The 24,793-nt window shown below is 40.6% G+C and overlaps 1 protein-coding gene across 8 annotated transcripts in view; it reads left to right on the top strand.

Moving 5' to 3' along the window:
• The window catches only part of RASGRP3 (RAS guanyl releasing protein 3), a 106,379-nt gene that overhangs the window by 67,577 nt on the left and 14,009 nt on the right, over positions 1 to 24,793 (top strand). For 6 of the 8 annotated variants that reach the window (XM_042933273.1, XM_042933270.1, XM_042933272.1 and 3 more), the window contains 10 exons: positions 78 to 140; positions 715 to 846; positions 2,101 to 2,248; positions 3,695 to 3,868; positions 4,250 to 4,366; positions 6,375 to 6,650; positions 12,989 to 13,066; positions 16,867 to 16,983; positions 21,229 to 21,344; positions 24,411 to 24,558. In XM_042933273.1, the coding sequence (XP_042789207.1) occupies positions 78 to 140; positions 715 to 846; positions 2,101 to 2,248; positions 3,695 to 3,868; positions 4,250 to 4,366; positions 6,375 to 6,650; positions 12,989 to 13,066; positions 16,867 to 16,983; positions 21,229 to 21,344; positions 24,411 to 24,558 (1,369 nt within the window). The remainder of the gene's footprint in view (positions 1 to 77; positions 141 to 714; positions 847 to 2,100; positions 2,249 to 3,694; positions 3,869 to 4,249; positions 4,367 to 6,374; positions 6,651 to 12,988; positions 13,067 to 16,866; positions 16,984 to 21,228; positions 21,345 to 24,410; positions 24,559 to 24,793) is intronic. The other 2 variants (XM_042933276.1, XM_042933275.1) reach the window with 2 other exon arrangements.

The following is a 24,793-nucleotide window of genomic DNA, read 5'->3' as shown; positions in this document are numbered from 1 at the left end:
TCATCTAAATTGGTCAAACAGCTGCAGGTGTGGGCAAAGGAAACAGGGTACAAGGATTTTTTCTTTAACTAGTGTACGTATCGAGATGCCAGTGGAGAAAACTGTGATGAATTTCGGTTAAAGATCTGCTACTTCATGAGGTAAATATACTTATACATGTAATTTGTCTTCTCCTTTATGGTTCTGGAATTGTTGATAATTTCTTTTTTCCCAAGCGGCAGACCTAGTTTGGCAATAGAATGGACTCTGATCCCTCTTTTACTGATTTTGATTAAATTGGCTCTCCTCTGTTCCTGGGAGTTGAATTTATCTTTCTTTTAGAGGTCAAGCCATAGCAAATGTGATTAGAGAATGAAACTAGCTGTTGGAAAGAGTAAATTCATTTCTTTTCTATTTCCCCACCATATAGTTGGCATGTAGTTGCCATGTAGTTGCCATGAACTGGGAGAAGAGTTTCCTGCACTTAGATGAGAGTAGAGACACTCAGGACTTAGGGTCAGAAAGAGAGACTCAGAGAGGGAGTGGTAGACTTGGGTCCTTGATTGAAGGAGGGAAAAGTGAGAGCTGGTATCATGCGGAGGGGAATAGGAGATTGCTCATTTGGGGTATGGTCCTGGGTTTATGGTGAAATGTAATCTGTAAAATGATACAATAATTTCCATAAAGGTCTAGCTTGAAATCTTCTCATCGTCAAAAATATTTGATGCCTTTCAGGTACTGGATTCTCAAGTTTCCTGCAGAGTTTAATTTGGACCTTGGTTTGATCCGTATGACTGAAGAGTTCCGAGAAGTAGCTAGCCAACTAGGGTATGAAAAACACATCAGCCTCATCGACATATCCAGCATGTAAGAGTGGCACAAGCTTCTTTCAAACATGATGAGTCATGATGAGGGGATGGAATAGTGATGGTCCCGCTTGACCTCAGTCCATACTATTTCAGAATCAAGGTGTGCTCTTGTGAAGAAAGTCTTGGTGCAAAATGAGCACAGCCCCACTGGACATAGTTCATCTTTCCAAGCCTCAATTTCTTTATGTATAAAATGGGGATAGTACCTTGGTCATGGGGCTACTATGAGCATCCATTAAATGCATAGTAAGATAGCATTTGGCATGTAATAGATGCTGAGTACTTAGTTACTAAGTCTAGTTCCTGTCTCCTAAGTCCTTGCCACTCATAGTGTGGCCTGTAGATCAGTAGCACTGGCATCACATGAGAGCTCAGTAGAAATTCAGAATCTCAGGCCCCACCCTAAACCTGCTGAATTGGAAACTGCATTTTAATAAGAGAGCACTAGCTGATTCATGTGCACATTCAAGTTTGAGAAGCCCTGTGCTATGTGCTTCTGAGATCAGCCTGAGGCTTTACAAATGTTGACCATTGTTTTGCCATGAACTGGTTAGCTCACTTACTAGGAACTCAGTGCTAATTAGATTCGCATTTTATATCTACTAGTTAACTTTGTACAGAGAAAACTATGCAATGGCCCTAAGTAAGGTTATCCATCTTGCAAATATATGTTTTTGTGTCCTGGGCTTTCATACTCTGGTCCATTTTCCTAGAATACTTCTTTAAGAGTCTTGATCAACAGTGCATGATCCAGGAATCATTAGGGATGTTGTTAAAAATACAGATTATTCAGGTTCATTCCTAGTAAATCAGAATCTCTGGCAGTGAGGTCAGTCCTCTGTCTTTATAACGAATTTTTCAGATAATCCATATGTTGCTGAAGTGTAAGAACCCAACTTCAGGTGGTTTTCATGTGCCTTCAATCACCATCGTATATATTGATAATCTGCCAAATTTATACACCTAACCCTGACCTCTCCCCTGTGATCCAAACCTTACTGGTCACAAGAAAGAGCAAGTAAGAAATTCTGGATGGATCGGTGCAAACCCACCCTGTCTGGAAAAACAACTCAAAGTTTATGTTCTGTTGGCAGTGGGTCAGTGGTTTTCTCTTCAAATATGAAGGACAGGGCGTGTATTTTGCACAAGCTCCTGGAAGCAGGCCAAGAGTTACAGAGTCAGTAGGTTAATAACTTCCATTGAGTGAAATGGCCTTTCAGCACATTGACCAGACTCACTGTTTCTTTTATAGTCCTTCCTATGACTGGATGAGAAGAGTCACACAGAGGAAAAAAGTATCCAAGAAGGGAAAAGCCTGTCTGCTGTTTGACCATCTGGAGCCCATTGAATTGGCTGAGCACCTCACTTTTCTGGAGCATAAATCTTTTAGAAGGATCTCAGTAAGAAACTGACATTTATTCTTCCAAGGATAACAACCACCATGCCAACTTTCCCAAAAGCTGCGTTTTCATATTGGCAGCCTCTGTCATTGTGCTCCACTGGAAAAGTGCCCTTAATTCACAGGAACAATCCCTTTTAACCAAAGATAAATATTATCCTGCCTTTATTTTATGGCTTAGGAGCTATATATCTGTCGCTATTTTCAATGTCTCCTTTCATACGATTAAAGCATGATTTTCTAAATACTCAGTGGAGATTTAACCATTCAAGGTTTATTTAGCTCCATTGACTTCTCCCAAGTGAACATGTTTTGCTAGGCCCTCCATTTGAGAGAAGACATATTTATTTAGGTTGGGATTTGTATAAATGCCTAATTACGGGCATAGGTTGAGAATAAGAATTGTAGGCTTTGATGAGACTCTCACATCAGGTTATTTATTTCCAGATATAGAGAGCCGGAATTAAACTTTTCTTTCCTACTCCATCTTAATAGTGTTCCTTCTCCACCTCCTTTCTCTTCCTCTTGACTGTGGTCTCTTCCTAGCCACCTACTCTCTATTTACTTATTATGAGACTATTTCCACAATGGCTCACGATCAGGCTTTGTCTCACCAAGCTCTGGGGCAATCACTCCTCTTTCTTTTCCAAGGTTCCAGGAAATTAATTACATTATTACTTGCAAAGAAGAACATGAGGTTAGAAGTATGGATTTCTGAAAGACTGATTCTTTTCACAAAATAATCCTATTTGGAGAGGACCTTAATGATCCCTTCCTGGCAGGCCATGAGAGGGAACCCCCTGCATTGTTTACATGATAGAAGGCTCACATGTATTTGGTGGCATCCATGCTGACTCCCCCAAAAGGTGTCTGTTTTGCTAAGGAGCTGCCTTACTTCAATTATTGTTTTCTTCTTCTTTTTTCTTAAAAAACTGTACAAAATTATTCTGACCTGAAATCATTATATTTGTATTCATTTCCTTTTCTTTAATGTATGCCATTGTATCTCAGACTTGCCTGGCTGTTGGAATCACAAGTAGTGGGTGAAAAATGAAGATTCTTGGGTTCTTTCTTTGGAGATATTGATCCTTTAGGTCTGAAGTGTCCCCAGAAACCAGTATGTTATAATGCAAATGCCTCATGTGGATCTTATGATCCAGCAAATTTGAGATTCACTGGAATGTGACTTAGACTCTTGTCCCTCCCCGCCCTGTCCAACACTGTGATGTGTAAGCATGTATCTGTGTATGGCGGAGTGAAACACAGCAAAATAATATGTTAAGGGTACGTGTATATTCAAATGTGTAAGATACCATCATAAATGTTAAATGAAAGAAATCATTATGTTGTTATGAAACAGCGTCTCACATCTTCCACACAACGTTCTAATTTCTGATTTTACAAAGACTCCATTATAATTCAGAGTCTCTGAATCTTCCTTTACTAGTTCACTGATTACCAAAGCTATGTCATCCATGGCTGCCTGGAGAATAACCCAACCTTGGAGAGATCTATTGCTTTATTTAATGGAATCTCTAAGTGGGTCCAGTTGATGGTTCTTAGCAAACCAACCCCCCAGCAAAGGGCAGAAGTCATTACAAAGTTTATCAATGTCGCCAAGGTATGTATGTCTGGGCATTAGCCTGGGGTTCTTAAAGGATTCTAGATGTTTGTTCCCTCTAGAGAAAAGTCATCAAAGAAATTTGGGGTTCACACCATAAAGGACAATTAGAGTATTCATAATATCTGGTGGTGAACATCATACTTCTCTCATGCACGAAGACTGCCTTTAATTGGCAGTACTTGGAAGCATTCGTTGTAACGTTTTCTGTAAAATGATGGATATATTTTCCTGGTGGATTGCATTTGTGCTTCATGTTAAATTGATATTATTTGTCCTAGATCCTTGTTATTAAAATAGTGCATTCACCTGTACTTCAGAGAGGCTAGAATAGTTGAAAAATTCTTACAAAGTATTGATGGTAATTTTTTTTTATTGCAGAAGCTCCTTCAGCTCAAAAATTTTAACACTCTGATGGCAGTGGTGGGAGGCCTTAGTCATAGTTCTATCTCACGCCTCAAGGAGACCCATTCTCATCTTTCTTCAGAAGTTACGAAGGTATGGTGGATTAAATTCCAATCCTGAGTACAAAAGTCATTTGTAAATTGTTTAGGGATAGGATGCTCCTATCAGAAGGGGAAAGTTCTCTTCCTAGACAATGGTTGATTACACATGGGGAATTAAAAGGAAGGTAATAGGCACACCACTGGCAAAAACAGGTTGGAAGTGGTGGCAAGTGTCCCAATAAGAAGGCCTTTAAGAATACCAAGTGTACCAACAAGAATACCATTAACATATGGCAGTTGTGAGTACTCCACAAATATGCACTTGGTGCTAACTATGTGATATGCACTGTGACACACACAGGGCGTACAAGGCAAATAAGACAAATCATTCCTACCCTACCCTCCTCAAATCAAGTCAATGAACACCTGCTCTATTCATAGCACTGTGTTAAACACAGTGGACAGATACAAAGGAAGAGAAAGATGTTGACCTTGTCTAAAAATCCCTCAGATTTATAGCTGAGTTCTCAGGAAAAAAAAAAAAAAAAAAAAAAATATATATATATATATATATATTTAAAAAAAACAATGATCTTTGTCTTTTTAAACTGAGCTTTTTCTGCCATATTTGTTTCCAGACCACAGTAATATTTTTCCTTTGTCAGTGAAAAAGAACATTTCATCTTTAGGAAAAGATTTCTTTGTAAGCATGTAGTGTGCTGTACCAGTAAGGACACCTTCAGCTATAAGTTTTAAAAAATCTTGAAATTGCTTAGACAGTAAGGCAATAGGTCATCTCACATACCTGGAAGTACAAAAAGCAGGGCCAACTCCAGGCATAATCTGATTAGAGCTCTGGCTCAGTAGTTCTGCCTACCTTTCAGTATCAGTTGTTTGTTTCCTTAGACCGGCCTTTCTCCTGATTGGGCTGTCTGCAAGTTGGAGACAGGGAAAGCTTCCGCCTTCAGCCCTGCCCCCATGGAATGAAAGACGTTGTTTTTAGGCAGATTGGACCATCTCAGGTCACATTTTCACCCCTGGACCAATAACAATTGCTAGAAGAATATAATGTACCGATTGGCTTACAGGTAATATAATGTACCTCTGTGTTCTTGAACCAATCACAAACAAGAAGGATGGAATTATAATGACGGTAAATAAGACCCAAACTTGGGCCTAGGAATGGAAACAGCTCCATCTGAGTCACAGGGCTGCTTTCAGAAAGTTGTAGACTGATCAAAATTGAGGAAGGTCTGGTTGCTCTTAGGCAACCAGCGGTAAACAGGAGGTTGTAAGCCAAGAAGCATTGCTCTCTGACCTAAAACATATCACTCGTTCTAAGCATACTGGGGTTCATTATGTAAGTGTCTTATTTTCCTTGAGCTTCGTACTGAATTTCAAGTAAAGAGCAAAACACATTTTACACATTGTGATGAGTAAGAATTCAGTGGAGGCTCTTAGAGGCTTGGAACCACCAGTGGATCTTCAAAAATTATTTGAATTCTTCTTTCTTACAAAAAAGGAAACTGAGGCCCCTCAAAATGAAGTTACTTGCCAAAGGTCACCTGTCTAGTTAGTGGCAGAGTCCCAAACCACAGCTATCTCATACCTCGGTGTGGCTTTTCCTACCCCATCCCATTCCAGGTTAACCTTTAAGTAATATCTTGAATGCAACTTTCTTAGAACAACAACTGTACTATACTACATACTGTATTTTAATACAATACATGCTTATGTTTGTGGACTGTAGTATTTCCATGAATTGCCAAATACTTCTAGATGATTGATGCTTTTTAACACCCTATCAGCCCTAGTAGGTAGGCAGAGGTGCGGGCAGTTTCTGTTTAGCAGTAGAATAGAACACACTGTCTAGCTCATATAGCCAGGCCCAGGACATTTTTCTAATTTTCTTTTTCTAGGTTAATAATTTCCCTGCATCAGTGTTCGTGCAATTGATACTTCTCTCAGTGGCTGAGGAATTTCCTAGCCACACACGGCAGGGCCTGGGGGTGGGTAGGAGGGAAGACTGTTTGAAAATCCTACTTTTCCATCTGTTCCAGAACTGGAATGAAATGACAGAGCTGGTCTCCTCCAACGGCAATTACTGCAATTACCGCAAGGCCTTTGCCGACTGCGAGGGCTTCAAGATTCCCATCCTTGGCGTCCACTTGAAAGACTTGATAGCAGTCCATGTCATTTTCCCAGACTGGATGGAGGACAACAAAGTTAACATTGTAAAAATGCACCAGCTCTCCGTTACCCTCAGCGAACTGGTGTCTCTGCAGAATGCCTCCCACCACTTAGAACCCAACATGGATTTGATCAACTTGCTCACGGTGAGTTGAGGGGACAGGAGTTTGTGCTGAGAGCTCTTCTCACTTCCCAGGGGATGTGGGAAAGTCCTTGAAGGTCATTCACCAGGTTGCATGCAGGGCTGGTAGATGGGGCAGGATCTGAAAGGGTGGGTGAGGGGAGGGGAGCCCAGCCCCATATCCGGCATGAGCTGAGACTATAATCACGGGGCAGAGAAATTTTCCTTTGTCCTGAGGAGCCTAGGTACCACCCCTATAGCTCTGCTCCTAGAGCTCTTGGAGAGGCCCTCTGCCCTCAGCCCCTCACTCTCCTTCGTCACACCAGTCTAGCTCATCACCACCTTCTACGTGGCCTCACCTCATCCATTTCCCTTTGCCCTCCCGCACAGCATAGCTGAAGCCTGGGATAATACCTGGTCCTCCTCCATGATCTCCCTGTCCCCACTGCCACCCTCCCCTTGCCAGCCTGGCCTTTGAGGCCCTTCTAGACTTGTTGTCTATGTATCCTGAGTTGTCATCACTTGATGCCACATCACACTTGCCATTGAGGAACACTGGGCTTTCCACCACGAACTGCTGCCTTCTGCTTCCTGGCCTTTGCACTTTCTTGGAAAATCCCTTCCCTATCCACCCCTGTGACTAGCTCAAATTCAAAACCTTCTGTCTTTCTGGAGCATTCTCTGTTCCTCTCCAGAGCAGTAAGTGTCTGCTTCATGTGTGGCTCTTGACCTTTATACTTTCTTAACCATAGGGAGGTATCATTTTGTATTAGATTTTTTTTTTCCTGTTTACCTGCCATATATATCCCATATCCCCACTGCCTCTCATGATACCTGGAATATGTAGGAGCTCAACAGATGAACTGAATGCTGTATTTAGGAATGTTGTGGGTCAGACAGATGAAATTCGACTAGCATTCATATTTTTTGTCATTCGTGGCTGATCTCTAGGTCCCGGCGCTTTTAGACACAACAGGTGTATGGGAGAGAACCTACCCCATTGATGGCTGCCTTGTCAGGGGGAAGAGGCATAACCAAATTCTTTCACCCTTGTTTAACAAATGGAGAAGCAACTTCCCTGTTTGGGTTTATAATACGGAAGCTTCAGACACTTGACTGCAATACTGAATTGACTCTTTTCCATTCGTGGCCATGGAAAATGAAAACAATTTCCTTCTGAAGCTCTGAGGGCCTAAATCCTCTGGGACCACTGCACTGGCATAGGAGTGGTTCCTAGACCTTCTCACACACTGTTCCTAGAACACATGATTGTTTACCAAGGCATAGAACCCCTGAAGTGCATGGAGTAATACCAGCTGTACCTTAGCATAAAGCAGAAGTGGCTGACACACACAAAAACAAATCTCTTGGGACTGAGTTTGTATGACAAACAGTAAACACATAGACGTTCTCTACTGGGGGGGAAAAACCCTCTCAATAATCCAGGCACCTGCGCTTATGAATCATTTGCCATGTAAATCTGTTTCCACGAATAAGTGACCAGAGTTGCAGCCCCAGTCAGACAGCAAAGCCACAGGCACAGGTGATGTCTGCAGACCAGCTGAAGTTCCACCTGTCTGTGTCCAGGCTACCTTCACTACATGGAGGAGAGTGTCATAGAGCAGGTGCCTATGCTTGGGCATTTTCTTATCCCAACAAAAGATGATGATGGAGTAGGGGAATTAATTTTGAGTTATGAATGAAGCAACATAATGACAGATATTTAGAGAAGTATCAAAAGACTTTGAATGAAATTTTTGGGTGCAAATGGAAAATTTGAACCCTAGAAATAAAGGCTAAGAAATATATTTTTTTTTCTGCCTGGGAAGGAAAGAAAAAAGAAAAAGGATGACAACATAATCAATCCCCGCCCCACCCCCCCTCGGGTATTAAAATATAGAAGCCACCAAGCACTGTATTTAGGACAACAATGTTATCTAGTGTAGTACAGTGGCAAGAATCCTGGGCAGGAGATCAAGCTTTTAGCTCTGTGTGTGCAGTTACTTAGTTTTGTCTCCTTGTTAGCTAGACCTGCCCTTGGTCTTTTCATAAGGGATTTTGTGCTCATTTGTGAGATCTCTTCCAGCTCTAAACTTCTGTGATTCTAGATATAAGGACTGGTGGCCCCTTGAGAATAAGGAGCCTGGTGTCAATCTGATACTGTGGTTCCAGCCCAGTGGCTCCTCAGATAGCACAGTCCCACATATGGACATCGATCAAGGCAGTTTCTATTTAAAGCCAAGACCCCTCCTCCTTCCCTACAACCAAGAAGGTTCATTGCCCAGGAATATACATTCATTCTTCCTGGCCACAAGCAGATTAATCTCTTCAATGCAGATAAAGGAGATTCCCATCAGGTGTTCACTAGAGCCCAGTGGCCATCTCACGAAGCAGGTATGTGTTAGGATTAGAACCATTTGACTGACAGAAGCTGTGAGGGCATCCATACGTGCAGCATTTCTCCATTCATTTTTCCCCAAGATTCTAGGTCAGGTTTTTACCTGAAGTGATTATTTGCCTCTAAACATGGCTCCAGGTGAGAAAGCCAATACATGATTGAGAGCCCTGAAAGATGGAAAATGAGAGCTCTTAAATAAATCAACAATTACGGAATGTCCGCTCCATGTGGTAGGCTGCATAGCAACCTTGGGACTTTACAGAAATAACTGATTGCATTTTTCATAGCATTTTCACATATATTTCATATACACAGACACCCTGTCAGGGACCTTGGGAAGGGCAGAGAGTGTAACATCACCCCTGTCCCTTTGTATTTTACAAAGGAAGAAACAGATTTCTAAAGGACAAAAGGCTTGCAAAGGGAGAACTTCTGAATCCCAGCTTGGGGTGGGGGTATCTCTCTCTCTCTCTCTCTCTCTCTCTCTCTCTCTCTCTCTCTCTGTCTCTCAGTGATGGGCATTTACTCTGATTTATTTTACATCTATTTTATATATATTTTATTTTGCATCTGTAAAAATTAAGTAATCTCTCCTTCCCTCTTCATGGGTGGCTAAAGAAGGAATTAATTACAGAACAAAATCTATGAGTCAGAGACTGTGTGCCATTTTTATCATTGTAAATTTAGCCCCTGAACAGCCCTGGGCACATGAAGGAAGGGAGACCCCAGCACTAAACACATGGATTTTGGATTGTTCCTCTTTTCAGGGACAATCTAGAGAAGGCATTTTCCACTGTGATCCTAATCCTGGAACCAGAAGCTTTAAAAGCTGATGCTTCTTACTTTATGGTATACGAAATCATCTGATTCTTTTCATAGTATTTTTAGATCTATCAGTTACTTTTACCATTCTGAGTATATGCAAATAACTGGAAAGCCCCCTGTATTTTTACAGTTTCAAAAAAAAGAAGAAGAAGAAGAAGACGAAGAATTGCAAAAATGGTCAATAAGATAGTTTGATGACCAAGTGTGTTTTATTTTACAGTTCTCTAGTCAGGGCGACATAGGTCTTAATGTGCAGACTAAATCCACAACCATCTTTGCTGATAGGCTTGGGTGTAAATGCAGCAACATGAAACAGTGATTCAGACCATTCTCCAAGCTCAAAATATGTTAGACACAAGCAAGCATTCTTGAGATTCCATTGACAAGTTGCCTCTAATTATTTAAAAAAAAATTGTGGAAGAAGTAAAACATGTTGCTCTGCACAGGGCTGTAAAATCCAGAGGAGATGAGAGAATGCATGTAGGTAGGATCATGGCTGGGAAAGCAGAAGATGGCAGGAGTAATACATTCACTGATGAGCACAGTGGCATTTGACTGGAAGCCAACCATGCAATGCCCATCTCTATGGCCCGCTACACAAACCCCACTGAATGCATGTTAGCTCATTTAATCTTCACAGAAGTCCTGGGAAGGAGCTATTATTTATGCCTCCCATTTTAAAGACCAAAAGACTGAGTCCCACAAAGGCTAATAACTTGCTCAGGATCAAATCACCACTAATAAATTAAGGGCAAACATTTGGAGAAGACATTTCCATCATAGGATCTGGTATCTGTCCATCTGATATATGAAAATACCACAGATGTTCTGTGTCTTTCGAGAGAGCATCTCCCCTACTCAGTGTGTGGTTTATTTGGATTTCTGGTCAGATGTTCTGGCACTGTTGTCATCCCTTTCCCAGCAGGTGCCACTGCCATTCATTATTAAAGGCCGAATCAGTAGGACAGGGTCATGCTCATCGAAGTCCAGATCAACTCCTGATAACAAGGAATCCAGAAGGAAACAGTGACTTGATTTTCTCCCTATGGAACGTTCACAATGCAAGGCAGCAAACTGTGGCTGGGATTATAGAGGCAGAAAAGATGGCAATGGATGCACTGCCTGCTTCTGTGAGGCTTAGAAGCCGGTAGAGTTTTCCATCGTGGAATTTATAAAATAGCAGGCAACTGCCATTGGCAAGATGTGTTTTATTTGGCCTACACAGAATCATAAAAATTTTATGTTGGTTGCCAGGATTTAAAAATTGAGATATTTCATGTAAAACTCCAGATTTCTGGCTTCTCTTGACAAATGAGAAGATATGTCAATGGTCAAGCTGACAAAAATTGGCTGTACCTGAGCAGTGGCTGTCTCCCATTCATCAGGGGCCCCACCTCTCCCTGTCACCTCCCTAACCCAGAGATCCAGTGTCACATTCTACTTATCACACATTTTTATTATTGTTGAGCTCAGAGGAAAGGTCCCAAGGTAATTACATCTGCGAAGACGGTTTTGGCAAATAAGACATTATTATACCGGTGTTTCTACCAAAAGATCTTTTTCATGCATTTCACTTCATTCTTTTATATAATGAGCTGCCTTGTAAAGGCATTTGTTTGTAAAGGCACTAGGGGATGGTTCCTCTCCTCCCTGGAGGTAGGAATGACTGTTTAATGGAAGATGGATATAGTGTCTGTTCTTTGTGGGTAGGATTTTCAAGATCTGAAATGATGATGGGGCAGTTTTATAGTCAAGTCAATTTCATTATGTTTAGAAAAAATCTTTAGGTGACAAAGTCTAGATAAAGCAGTATATGACCTGATGTGTGCAATCCTTAATTTAAATGTTGTAGGGGCGTCTGGGTAGCTCAGTTGGTGAAGTGTCCAACTCTTGAGTTCAGCTCAGGTCATGATCTCATGGTTATGAAATGGAGCTCCGCGTCAGGCTTGGTGCTGGGCTTGGAGTCTGCTTAAGATCCTTTCTCTCCCTCACCTGCCTCTCTCTCTCTCTCTCTCTCTCTCTCTCTCTCAAAAAAAAAATAATGAAAGCAAGATAAATCCTTGAAAGACATCTTTTGCCTCTGAGTTTTCTCCCACTTCATCCTTCTTGTGCTTCTCCCTCACTCTACACCCATACACATTAAGTTTTTATTTTTAGGCCAAATATGTTAAATAGAATTTTTCATCCCCAATGGTCGAAGAAAGGACAGGGCACCTGGTTATGTTCACTGCTGATGAAATGGCATGATTCATCTGGCATCTTAACATTAAAGGGTGTGGGTGAGACTCATCCAGGCTGATTTTAAGTCTCATGCCTTCTATTTTAGATGAATGGGACCATGCATTTTAGTTTTTACTGATTTCATTCATGCACTCCAATCTTGGTCTAAGTTGTTGTCCCTGCCTGTCCTGATCTTTCTCTCCTTCTTTCTCTGTCCGAATAGTCCCAGTTAGGTCCTAGTTCACAAGGTCCTCTGTGACTCTGTCCTGATCATTTCTGTTTTCAGTGACCTCCCTTCCCCGCCCCCCCCAACATGATAATAATATTAGTAGTAACAGCTGTCATAATAATAGTAACATCAACAACACCAAATAACATTTCTTGGCATTTTACTGTCTACCAGGTTGTGTGTGTGGTACTTCACATGAAGTATTCCATTTTATCTTGATCAAAATTCAATTCAGTAGGGATTTTTGTGATAATTTCCATTTTACAGATGTGGCAAATGAGTGTCAGAGAAGATATAACTGGCTCAAGGTGCCAGGCTAACCAGTGGCGGGCTTAGGACTTGAACTCAGGCCCAACTGACTCCAGAACCTTCCTTCATGCTTTATATGCTGCCTCTCTGAGCAATTCCTGTAGCATTGAGAGTGGGGGCATCTTACTTCATAGCTCAACTATGTTGCCTTTTGTTGATATAAACACATCTGATATAGCACATAGGATGCTGATGACCATGCTAAAGTGTTTGGTTTTAAAATTTCATGTTCTGCCTCTGCATGCTATCTTTTTAATGTTCTGCATTCTCTCAAATTATTAGACACTGAGCTTCAACATTTGGTTTGAAAATATTTCAGCAATGTAAATAAATAAGTAAATGTGATCCAACATCATCATTTATCCTTTCTAATTTGTTGTAGCTCTCTCTGGACCTCTATCACACAGAAGATGATATTTACAAATTGTCACTGGTGCTGGAGCCTAGAAATTCTAAATCGGTAGGTGGATTTTTTCTAAGGATCAGTGCCAAACACCATTGATTGTCATTTACAGTAATTGGCTATTACAGTGATGCTTTGTGATCTGAAGACTGAAGAATTTAAAAAACCTGTATTCCATTTTGCCAGTGGAACAGCTTAGCTCTGACAGTTTGAGTATGATTTCTTCATCAGAGGCTAACAAAGAAGACCATTATTTCCAATCACTCTGTTTTCTTGTTATCATCTATGTGTTGTGTCTCCTCTGAGAGACTGCCTACCTATAGGTCCTCCCCCTCAACAAAAGAGAATGCATCTTAATGTGAAACAGTGTTTTAGATTCTTCAACATAAAATCCCATTCAGCATAAAATGAAGTTTAATCAATTTTAAATACCCTGATCATAATTCACAAATTTCTCTGCTAATGATCGACTCAACTCATAATTTCAGTATCACATTGGATAGTGTCTCAATTAATGGCTGACTCTTAGCAAAGAAACATTATATGATAAGATTGAGGAAATTGCATTACTGAATGTACACTGATTATTAGTTTTAGTGAGCAGACTGTATCTTAGATCTGTTTTGCACTCATAAAAGAATACCTGGGTAAATTTGAAATTTGCGGCGAGAATGAGGTTTGCATGTTCAAGGAAAACATGTCTGTACTTGCCTCTTGGACTCGTATCCTCAGATCAGGTTTCTGATAAAGATCTCATGACTTACCTCCTTACCAGTTGAACTCTGTGGGATGTTGCCAGTGACTTGGACCTTCAATCTGTCCCTGTATTCTGACTCTGCAGCATCAGCCCCAAAGAGGCAGGGCTGTTCTCTGGTACAGGGAGGGTGTGCACTTGAGTCTGAGTTAGTTGACCTGGTAATGTCTGTTCTTAAAATTGTGAGTGTGGTGGCTCCATCAGCATTTTCAGCTCCCCTACTAGAGGCCCATCTCCTGGGGACACTGAAGAACAGACCCATGTGGGAAAATACAGCAGAGGTAAATGGAGGCATGAAGGCTAGCCTCTGAAAAGTTAGCATGAGTAAGAGCTAGAGAGAAAGGTAAAGTTACTGGAAAAAAGCAACTTCTGAGCTCCTCATTCCTTTGCTTTGTTGTGAAGAGGCTGAGCATGGTGTGGCAAGCTATGTGTGTGCCCATGGCATTTCCACCTGCCCACACCTTCCTTTACCTGGAGCAGGGCACTTTAATTGCTACCAGTTGGTTGTTGGGCACCTGGTGGGGCATCATATCCATGTTATCTCATTAACTCTGTTAAGGAAACTGAGTCTGGTGAGCATAGGTGTCTCACACGGAGCACTAATAGCCAGTAGGTGGGAGAACTGGGATGTGGCTTCAGGCCTGTCTGTCTTCAACACCTGTGCTTTTTTCTTTTAAATGTGTATCTATTTATTTTGAAAGAGAGAAAGAGAGAGAGAGAGTGTGTGCGCATGTGCACAAGTGGGGGAGGGGCAGAGAGAGAGAGTGAGACAGAGAATCCCAAGCAGGGTCCACACTGTCAGTGCAGAGCCCAACGTGGAGTTCAATCTCATGAACCGTAAGATCATGACCTGAGCCAAAATCAAGAGTTGGACGCCTAACTGACTGAGACACCCAAGTGCCCCAATGCCTAGGCTTTTCTACTGCGTGAGGTTGCCTGTCCTTTTCCTGCCACATCTTATATGGGAACATGGTAAGAACAAGGCACACTTGCCTGAGTTGTGCCTTTTACATTTGTTTTCAGGATAGATTTTGGCCAATTTCAGAAGATGTTTCCATCAAATACAGAAAAATCTTTTTATCTTTTGTAAAGCAAAATCTTTGAAAGTCCCTTCCAAGTGCTAAAATCCTATGAATCTATGAAAACACATTTCCCAATCCCTTACTGTCTCTTATCTTAAGTGGCTTGTTACCCTGTTTTGCGCTTAGGTTTGACACATGCTGCCACTGGAGAACAAGCTCCTGTCAGGATGATGGTACCAAGAGCCTGTAACTTCAGTGTGCTTACCATTGGTGCTGGTGGACCTCACCAAAGTCCCACCATGAACCTTTTTCTCTTCACAGGGCACGCTCGTGTCTCACTGGTTCTTTGTGTTTTATTTGGTGTCTCAGTTTTTTCACTCTACCTCTAGGTCAAAAGAAATACCTCACAATTCCACGTATAGAATAGTTAGGTCCAAACAGCTTAATATATATTAATGTTCTAATGACTTAGAACCCACTTTAAAAAACAATACATATATGTTGAAATCAAAATAATATTTTAGGGGCACCTGGGTGGCTCAGTCAGTTAAGTGGCTGACTTTGGCTCAGGTCATAATCTCATAGTTTGTGAGTTGGAGCCCCGCATTGGGCTCTGTGCTGACAGCTCAGAGCCTGGTGCCCGCTTCAGATTCTGTGTGTATGTGTCTCTCTCTGCCCCTCCCCTTCTTGCACTCTGTCTCTTCCTCACTGTCTCAAGAATAAATAAACATTAAAAAAAATTAAAAAATATTTTAATTCTTTAAAAACCACAATTACTTACTAATGGATGTGTGTGCCTGTTGGGCATGAAACAATATCTTAAATTTTGTCATCAGATTGAATATGGCTACCTTTTTTCTTGTTCCACATTGATTTTTTTTGCTTTGGAAATATTTGATACCATTGAAAGAAATACAGCATGATCTAATGGGTGAACTGTAAACTATTTCAAGCTGGTAGTTTACATGGTGTCTAACAAATACTGAGTACTGCTGTATTTCCCTTGGGAGTTTGAAATATCTTTTGGTATCCCTGAGAGTCCACTGCAGTGTTCTGGATGGACACCTCGTTATACAGTTTGGGAACCGTGGCTTTATCCTTCATCAGATGAACAAAATGAAAAGCTTGATAGAAAGAGTCATGATGTGTGAGTGAGCCTATGTGTTGGTGATCATATCCAGATGGCAAGTACTTTCTGGTCCTGTTGGTAGCCCAAAGGATACCAGCAACACCCACCTCAAAACATTGCAAAGGGTTTAAATCTAGTACAGTCACTCTTGCAAACATGTTTGTCCCCAATTTAGTATCAAATAAACACCTGTTAAAACAGATTTGCATGTATGCACCAGCAAAAATATTTACATTTAATGAAGGTCCTGGGGAGAGGAATAAAGTACATTGCACTCTTGGCTTGTCTCCCGATAGGATTGTGTTTTGCCTCTGTGTTGTGTAAACACGTTATGCATTATTGCTACCATCTTGGCCACATTATTTAGTGAAAATGTCTTGCAGGAAAGTGGGAAAACATATGGAGGAAGCAAGTTCACAAAAGAGGCTAGAAAGATCTAATTAGCCAAATAGTGAGAAGCGATTAAGCATATTGAAAGAGATGCCAGCATGAGAACATAAACTTGGCCATTCACATGGGCCCATTTACTGCAAACATCTACTAGTTTATTATCAACACCAGGTATTAAAGAACTAGATAACAGGTGTTTTATATATTTTGCATTATACAAAAAGCTGTATGGATTATTATATAGGTTTTAAGGATGTTTTAGTAATATTTGGGGAACTTGGATAGAATTTTGGAGTGGGATGAGAGAACAGTATCTTTTTCCCACTTAAAAAAATGGAATCTAGACTACTGCTAAACAAAATACACTCTCCAAATATGTATTTAGTTATAGATTAGATTCTATTGACAAAACATGTTTGTTTTCAGAACATTTAAGTGATACATATGTAAGTTTTTACTGTATTATTAACATAAAAATGTGTATGTGTATGTCTTTCTCAGTGTTCCCTAATTACTTAAGGTCTAAGATAAAGTTGAAAAGTGTGTTTTTCCCCCCTGTCAGCAGCCTACCTCCCCGACAACACCCACCAAGCCTGTGGTGCCCCTGGAGTGGGCATCAGGAGTGATGCCAAAGCCAGACCCCACAGTCATCAACAAGCACATAAGGAAATTAGTTGAGGTAAGTGATTGAGAGAGAGTAGAGAGCACTAGAAGGCCCTTTTCTCTTCCCAGAATATTCTACAGTTGCCCAAGAATCAACTGAAGTCAATGAAAACAGCCCTCTTGCAGGTAGGATCAATTTAGCAGACACTGAGCTCTACGTGGCATTGGCTTATGGGGGAGATTCCCCCAGAATGGCCTTTTTCCCCTTCCTGTCATTCTGTTCTCATTTACCCAAATACCCTCAGCTACTTCCAACTTTCTTTCACCAGCATTTGATGCCTCCATCATTACCCCTGCAATTTGAGGGACTGTTTGGGGATTAGAATCTACTCATTAAAAACCTATATGGGTCCCAATAAAATGCCCAATAAATTGATTACCTGAAGGTAAGAAAAGATCCTGTAGGATGCATAGTTTCTCTTGCTGTTTATATTGAGGTCTGTGACACACCTGCACAGAGCCATTTACGTCAGAAACATTACTTAATTATGGGAAAGTGTCTATCAGAGTTTTCATGTAGAAAGAAGAGTAGAAGCACCATTGTGGGGAAAATGGAAAGAGATTTGGCAATAAAAACTATGACATCTGATTAAACACTCTGCTTTAATGGATTGGTATGATACAATAGAATCATATCTTTGGGATAAAATAAACTTTTTTTCTGGGGGGTGGATGTTTAAAGAAAAAGAGGGGGTGCTTGGGTGGCTTAGTCGATTAAACATCCAACTCTTGATCTCAGCTTGGATCTTGATCTCAGGGTCATGAGATTAGGGCCTGCATTGAGCTTCATGCTGGGTGTGAAGCCTACTTTAAACACACACACACACACACACACACACACACACACAAACCTAAAGAAAAAGAAAGAATTTTCTACATCTTGGATCATCAAGGAAACCATGATGCATTGGAAGAAAACTACTACGCAGCATGTGAGGCAGCAAGGAAAGTTCAGAAAGGGTGAGGAAAAGGTCTGAGAAGGCCATAAGATTCAGTGGAGGCCTTGTGTTGATGTTGTGTAACAGACCCAGCTTGGAGCCAGGGAAGGTGGGGAAGGAATCCAGCTCCAAGGGTTGCAGCTCAGGAAGGTCTAGAACCGGGAAATGAAAAGACACAACTATTTTCTTTTCCACTCTCTTCTCTGCTTTTCTCTGAATGCTCATTCCATTATCTGCAGACAGACTTTCTTTGCTACACAAGGGGAGTCTGTATCTCCCTCTCCCCCTTCGTCTCTCTCTCTCTCTCTCTTCCCTTTTACCTTCTCTCTTATTTTCTCTCCAGTTCCAATTTTATGGTGGAAGATTGGTCCAATTTGGATAAATTGCCTACTGTTGGTTCAATCAAATGAAAGATTGGATTTTATTATGCATTTCCACATTAAATTTTATTCTACAAAAAGAATTGCATCCTTAATATGGATATAAATATGGATATTAGATTATAAAAGTAGGTACAAGTAGTTAATTTTAAGCAACTTTGATTGTAGGTAAGTATTGGTATTGGGACTTGCAAAAAGACTGTATATTTTGTGATTTTGCACAATTCAGTTTTCTATAAATAAACTTACAATGGGTTCTAAGCAGTCATGTTTTTAAGTAATCTGTTCATTTATACCTTGTTCATCTCCCAAAGTACCCCTGAAGCAGCTTGCAACATAGGGCAATATGGATCAAATAGAATAGAGAGAAAGCATTGGGAAAGGGAGAAAGATTCATTATAATCTGTTTGCATACATCTGCTTCTAGGGAGAACTTAACAAACCTTTTGGAAAACCCAATTTAGCAGAGGGCAATGGAAAAATCCTTTTATTTTTCAATTATAAAGAAAGTCAGAATCATTGTAAATATGCAAGCTTTTCATAAAATACGGAGAATACAAGTTTTGCTTTTAGGCCTTGGGAATTCTGCTCTCGAAGGGGAACCACTGATAATTTGTAAACTATCTTGTATGACTTTATTCCCCCATAAACACATACACCCACGTATGTCTTTGAGCAGCATTGTTCAATTATTTTCCTAGAACAGATTCCCATCAGTGGAATTGCTGGGTCAGAGAGTAAGCACTGACTATCTTCCAGAAAGACTGTGGCTATTTACTTCATCAACTAATATGAGAGTGCCTATTTTCTCATTCCCTAGGAAATTACCCATTATTTTAATGTTTTCCAATCTGAGAGGTTTAAAAACGTTTTGTTTGTGTTTCTGTAATTACTAGCAGAATCGAGCATTTCCCATGAATGTATTGGCCACGTGTAATTTTACTTTGGTGGTCTCCTTTTCTCCTGAGCTCTCCTGAGCTGCAACAGGTCTCCTCCTGTTTTCCTTTTCTGTCTTTGCTCTCAGGTATATTGCAAATAATCTTCTCTGACATTTATCTTTACATTTGTCAGCTGAGTTTTTTGATTCAATTATTTTGCATTTTACGTAATAAAATATTTTTGTAGGGGCTCCTGTGTGACTCAGTTAGTTAAGCATCTGACTCAGTTTTGGCTCAGGTCATGATCCCAGGATTATTTGATCAAGTCTGCATTGGGCTCTGTGCTGAGTATGGAGCTTGCTTGAGATTCTCTCTCTCTCTCTCTCTCTCTCTCTCTCATTCTCTCTCTCTCCCTTTGCCCCTTTCCCCTGCTCAGGCTCGCTCTCTCTCTCTCTCTCTCCTTTTGCCCCTCTCCCATGCTCAGACTCTCTCTCTCTCTCTCTCTCTCTCTCTGTAAAATAAAAATTTTTAAAATTGTTTACAGCTTCTGACTTTGATGTAATGTTAAGGAAGGCCTTTCCCACTCAGAGATTACAAAACATAAAAATTATTTTTATCTATTTATCTTTCATACTTTTACAGCTTTCTTATTATTAAAATTGTTTTAATGTTTATTTTTGAGAGGGAGACAGAGCATGAGTGGGGGAGGGGCAGAGAGGGAGACACAGAATCAGAAGCAGGCTCCAGGCTCTGAGCTGTCAGCACAGAGCCCAAAGCAGGGCTCAAACTCATGAACTATGAGACCATGACCTGGGTTGAAGTCGGATGCTTAACCACCCAGGCATCCCTATAGCTTTATTTTTGACATTAAAATATTTAATGCATCTAGAATTTAGTTTTGGGCAATTGATTTTGTAAGATTATTAGCCACTTAACTCAACAGCACTTATTGGATAATCTTTAATTTCTCTGTGGATTTGAGAAGGTACTTTTTGATACTCTAAATGCCTATATATACATAGATCTATTTCTGGACTCTGCTCTCTATAGTAAGTTGTAGTACCATGTTGTTTTGATTCATGTAGCTTTGTGGAATATTTGATTTCTGATGGGGCACGTTCTCTCTCATTTCTTCTTATCTTAAACAATATTAGGCTATTCTCAACATGTTTACTTTAATTTGAACTTTAGAATCAATTTGTTCACTTAAAACAAATTGCCACTGGAATTCTGATTGTAATTGTGTTAAAAGTATATTTGAATTTTTTAGGAGCACCTGGGTGGCTCAGTCAGTTAAGTGTCTGGCTCTTGATTTTGGCTCAAGTCATGATCTCATGATGGTGAGATAGAACCCCTCTTCCTGGAGCCTGCTTAATGTTCTCTCCATCTCCCTCTCCCCCTCCCCTGCTCATTCTCTCTCTCTCTCTCTCTCTCTCTCTCTTTCTCTCTCTCCCTCCCTCCCTCCCTTTCTCTCTCAAAAAAAAAAAAGTATACTTGAAATTTTTTTAGATAATTTAACATTTTAAAGCTTCATTGTCTATTGTTATGGTTTTGGCATTTGTGAGTTCACCAAACTTAACTTTTACCAAAACTGAGGTTTCAGTTTAGACCTCACTTCCTCCAGGAAATGTTTTTTTTTTTTTTAATATTTATTTATTTTTGGGAGAGTGCAGCTAGGGGAGGGGCAGAGAGAGGGGGACAGAGGATCCAAAGTGGACTCTTCACTGAAAGGCTGACAGCAGTGAACCCAATGTGGGGCTCAAACTCAGGAACCGTGAGATTTTGACCCAAGCCAAAGTTGGACGCTTAAGCGACTGAGCCACCCAGGTGCCCCTCCAGGAAACCTTTTAAAATCTCCCTTAAAATTCCCCCACAGCAGCCTATTTTTATCCTCAGCATTGCACTTATCTTGTTATACCATAAAGGCTTCTTGATTTCATTATTTCCCACTGGATTCCAAGCTCCTTGATAGAACAATATACTAGTTATCACTGCTTTCCCAATAACAAGTTCAGAGCCTGACTCATACCCAGTTATTCAGTAAATATTTGTATTTCCTTTGCAGTCTGTGTTTAGAAACTATGACCATGACCATGATGGGTACATCTCCCAAGAGGACTTTGAAAGTATAGCTGCCAATTTTCCCTTTTTGGATTCCTTCTGTGTCCTGGACAAAGACCAGTAAGTTTTAATTTTGTTATGTTTTAATGCAGCTATCCTGAAACAGAAAATTAGTGTCAGAGGAGAACAGGGATACCTTTATTTTTATTTTTATTTTTAAGTTTATTTATTTATTTTGAAAGAGAGAGAGAGAGAGCATGAGCAGGGGAAGGGGAGAGAGAGAGAGAATCCCAAGCAAGCTCTGCACTGTCAGCACAGAGCCTGATGTGGGGCTTGAACTCACAAACCATGAGATCATGACCTGAACTGACATGAACAGCCAGAAGCTAACTGATTGAGCCACACAGGTACCCCAGAGATACCTTTAATTTGCATCTTGACAGCTTCAATCCTAGTGTGTTGATGAGACAAGTGTAATGTTTCACTGATTTTTTTCTTGGTGTTCACAAACCTGACTGGCTGGATGAGATTATAGGGCAGGCTACATCATCAGTACTGAGTGTAAGTGCCCATTTGCAAATGAGCCCAACTCTCCATATTACTTCTACTTAGCTCTATTTCATCAACTCCAAAACCTCCATGAAGAAAAAATGGAGGAGAAATATAGTTACACCTAGGCTGGTAGAGTCCTCAGCATCAGTGGACCTGAGGGCAATATTAAAACTAAGGAAGGAAAATTATTTTAAATTACTTACAGCTTTCAGAAGAGCAGGTGATGTCTGCAGATAGCCAAGAAGGGTCCTTGCTTTGTTTTTCTCTCCACTAGCTCAAAAGTTATTTTGGTTAATGAAGTAAAAATATATTTCTATTGAGCTTCAAATGATTCCTGGAAAAGTAGATGACTTTGGAAGCTAATATCCAGCTCACTGGAAAATAATGATATGAAATATATATTGCAGAGAAACACTGACATTAGTAATTTGATTGCTTCATTTAAAAAAAAAATTTTAATGTTTATTTATTTTTGACAGAGAGAGAGAGAGCAAGCAGGGGAGGAGCAGAGAGAAAGGGAGACAGAATCTGAAGCAGGCACCAGGTTCTGAGTTGTCAGCACAGAGCCAGATGCGGGGCTCGAACTCATGAGCTGTGAGATCATGACCTGAGCCGAAGTCAGCTGCCCAACTGACTGAGCCACCCAGGCTCCCCAATTGCTTCATTTTTAATTATGTGAGATTAGTTCTTAGTTTAAAAATCATCTATAATGAGATGCTAGATTTTATACTGGTGGAATGTCCAAATTATATCACTTTAAAATTCTATAATAATTTTGTTGGTGTGTGAAGTTTGTTTTTTTTTTTTTTTAATTAAATCTGTAGGTAATTCAGTACACTAAGGCTTTCCTTGGTACTGTATCATAAACATCTTAAAACTTTAATTCATCTTCATTGTATTTCTGGAAAAAGGAATCCTTTAAAATAAGTTAAATTATTAGAAATAAACTTCTTCTACAAAATGAAATTTAAGTTACCTGCTAACTGCCCACGTCCCTTAGTATGTTTCTGTCAGTGATGTGTAACCTAAATTCAGTAGGGCATGAATTTAAAATCACTTCCTACTCTTCATTTCTTTTTGTTTTTTCAGCTGATTCTTTAGATGGACCTTACACTGTGCCAGCAAAGATATAAATACAATACAAAGATATAATATATCTTTGTATATAAATACAAAGATATAAAAAAAATTTTTCCCTAAAAATGCAGGTTTGAAATATTCATACTGTATATGATTTCTTCTTTAGATATGTTGATTTTGCAAGGCCAGTAGACCATCCAGGAAGAGATTCTAGCAAGCTCTAGATGTGGTACCAAGATTCAGGAGAACAGTTTTGGAGACATAGATTGCTAGGTCTTCAGCCCAGCCTCGTGGGCTGGAGTCCTGGGTGTGGGAGCAAATTCAAAGTTTAAAGGAAGAAGAGCTTGGGCCCTGAGGAATGTAGCTTCAGGGGCTCTTCTCCCTACATGCAGCTGAAAGAAAGAAGTAGATCCCGCAGGAGAAGCATGGGAGGAAGGAGAGAAACTGGCTACTTAGAATCACAGGGTCACATGGAAGAGAGAGTGTCAAAAAAGGAAAAACCCTGTCCCCAAGTCATGTGCAGCCAGGAGGTCAGCAACATCAAGGAGTGAGAAAAGGCCACTGAGGATGTCCTTGTGACAGTTTCAGCAGAGAGGTAGGGTCAGAAGCCTGGTTATATGGAGTGAGGAGTAATCAAAGGAAATGAGAAAAAAAAAAGAAAAACCTCTAATGAACATTCTTTTTGAAAAGCTTGGGAGGAAGAAAGGGAAAGGGAAAGATAGGTGCTGGAGTTGGAAGCGAGGTTGAGGAAAGTCGTTTTCCAAGAGAGGAAGTCACGAGTGTGTTTGTACACAGAGGAAGGAGTGGGTGAAGAGACTGAGCAGAACCCAGAAGGAGCTGTGTCTTGGGAGGCTGGAGAGTGGGGGATGGGAGCATGACTTCCTCAGACCAGGAGGACCCAAGAGAGGACAGATGAGATACAAAGGAATTCTGAATTGGCACAGAAGGGTGTGGTCTCCAGCGTGTGCTGGTGTGGTGAGAAGGCAGCATGAAGATCACCTCTTATCAGGTGGATTTGATCTTGGTAAACAAGAAGTCTGATTATGTGTGGGTGGGTGCCACTGGCTGTGAAGATCTGGAAGAATCCCTCTGGTAAATGGTCTGTAAGCCAATAAGACCTGAATGAAAGATTACCACCACTGGCAGTGGCCTGGATGACAGCAGGCTGAATGAATTTGAGACTGGTGGGCCCAGTCATTACAGTTTTCTGCCTTTCTCCAGCAGCCTGATTCTTGCACACCCTATTGTTAGGTTAGGGCTAGAAAAGAGATGTCCTTCTGAAGCTACTATTTGGTAACGAAGGAGACTTTCTGTGCTATGACACACAGGACACACACACACACACACACACACACACACACACCTTCTTACTCTGAAAGCCTCTGGCACTGAATGCTGTCTTTCGAGGTCCCCTCCTTTCAAATAGAACAGAAAAGTAAACACTACCCACCTGCTTTTGGCCACAAAGGTTTGGGAGGTTGGGTGATTAAAGTGTGTCAGCCACTTAGCAACGTGGTCTTCAAAGATCGTTCCCTTTTTTGATTCTCTTTACAGGGATGGCCTAATTAGTAAAGATGAAATGATGGCTTACTTCCTGCGAGCTAAGTCCCAATTACACTGTAAAATGGGACCAGGATTTGTCCATAATTTTCAGGAGATGACCTATCTCAAGCCAACCTTCTGTGAACACTGTGCAGGATTTGTAAGTCTGTTTTCCATTATTTCTCTTGTGTGTAGTTATTTGTACAGCATCCTGAGAGTGTCGGAAAATAATACACCAACAGAATCCATTGTGTGCTTTAGATCAGAAGTAAAGTATGATGGCTCCCTGAAATTAAAAAATTAAGTTTAAAACAAAAGCAATATCTGCAGGTTTCACTATGTTCTTTCTAGGATTGTAGGGCTGGCAACAGGGGAGGATGGAGAGGCTTGTTAAC

This window comes from Panthera leo, chromosome A3 (assembly GCF_018350215.1).
Source record: "Panthera leo isolate Ple1 chromosome A3, P.leo_Ple1_pat1.1, whole genome shotgun sequence".
NCBI lineage: Eukaryota > Metazoa > Chordata > Mammalia > Carnivora > Felidae > Panthera > Panthera leo.
The sequence above is the reverse complement of the archived record's forward strand: the minus strand, read 5'-3'. Positions and strand labels throughout refer to the sequence as shown.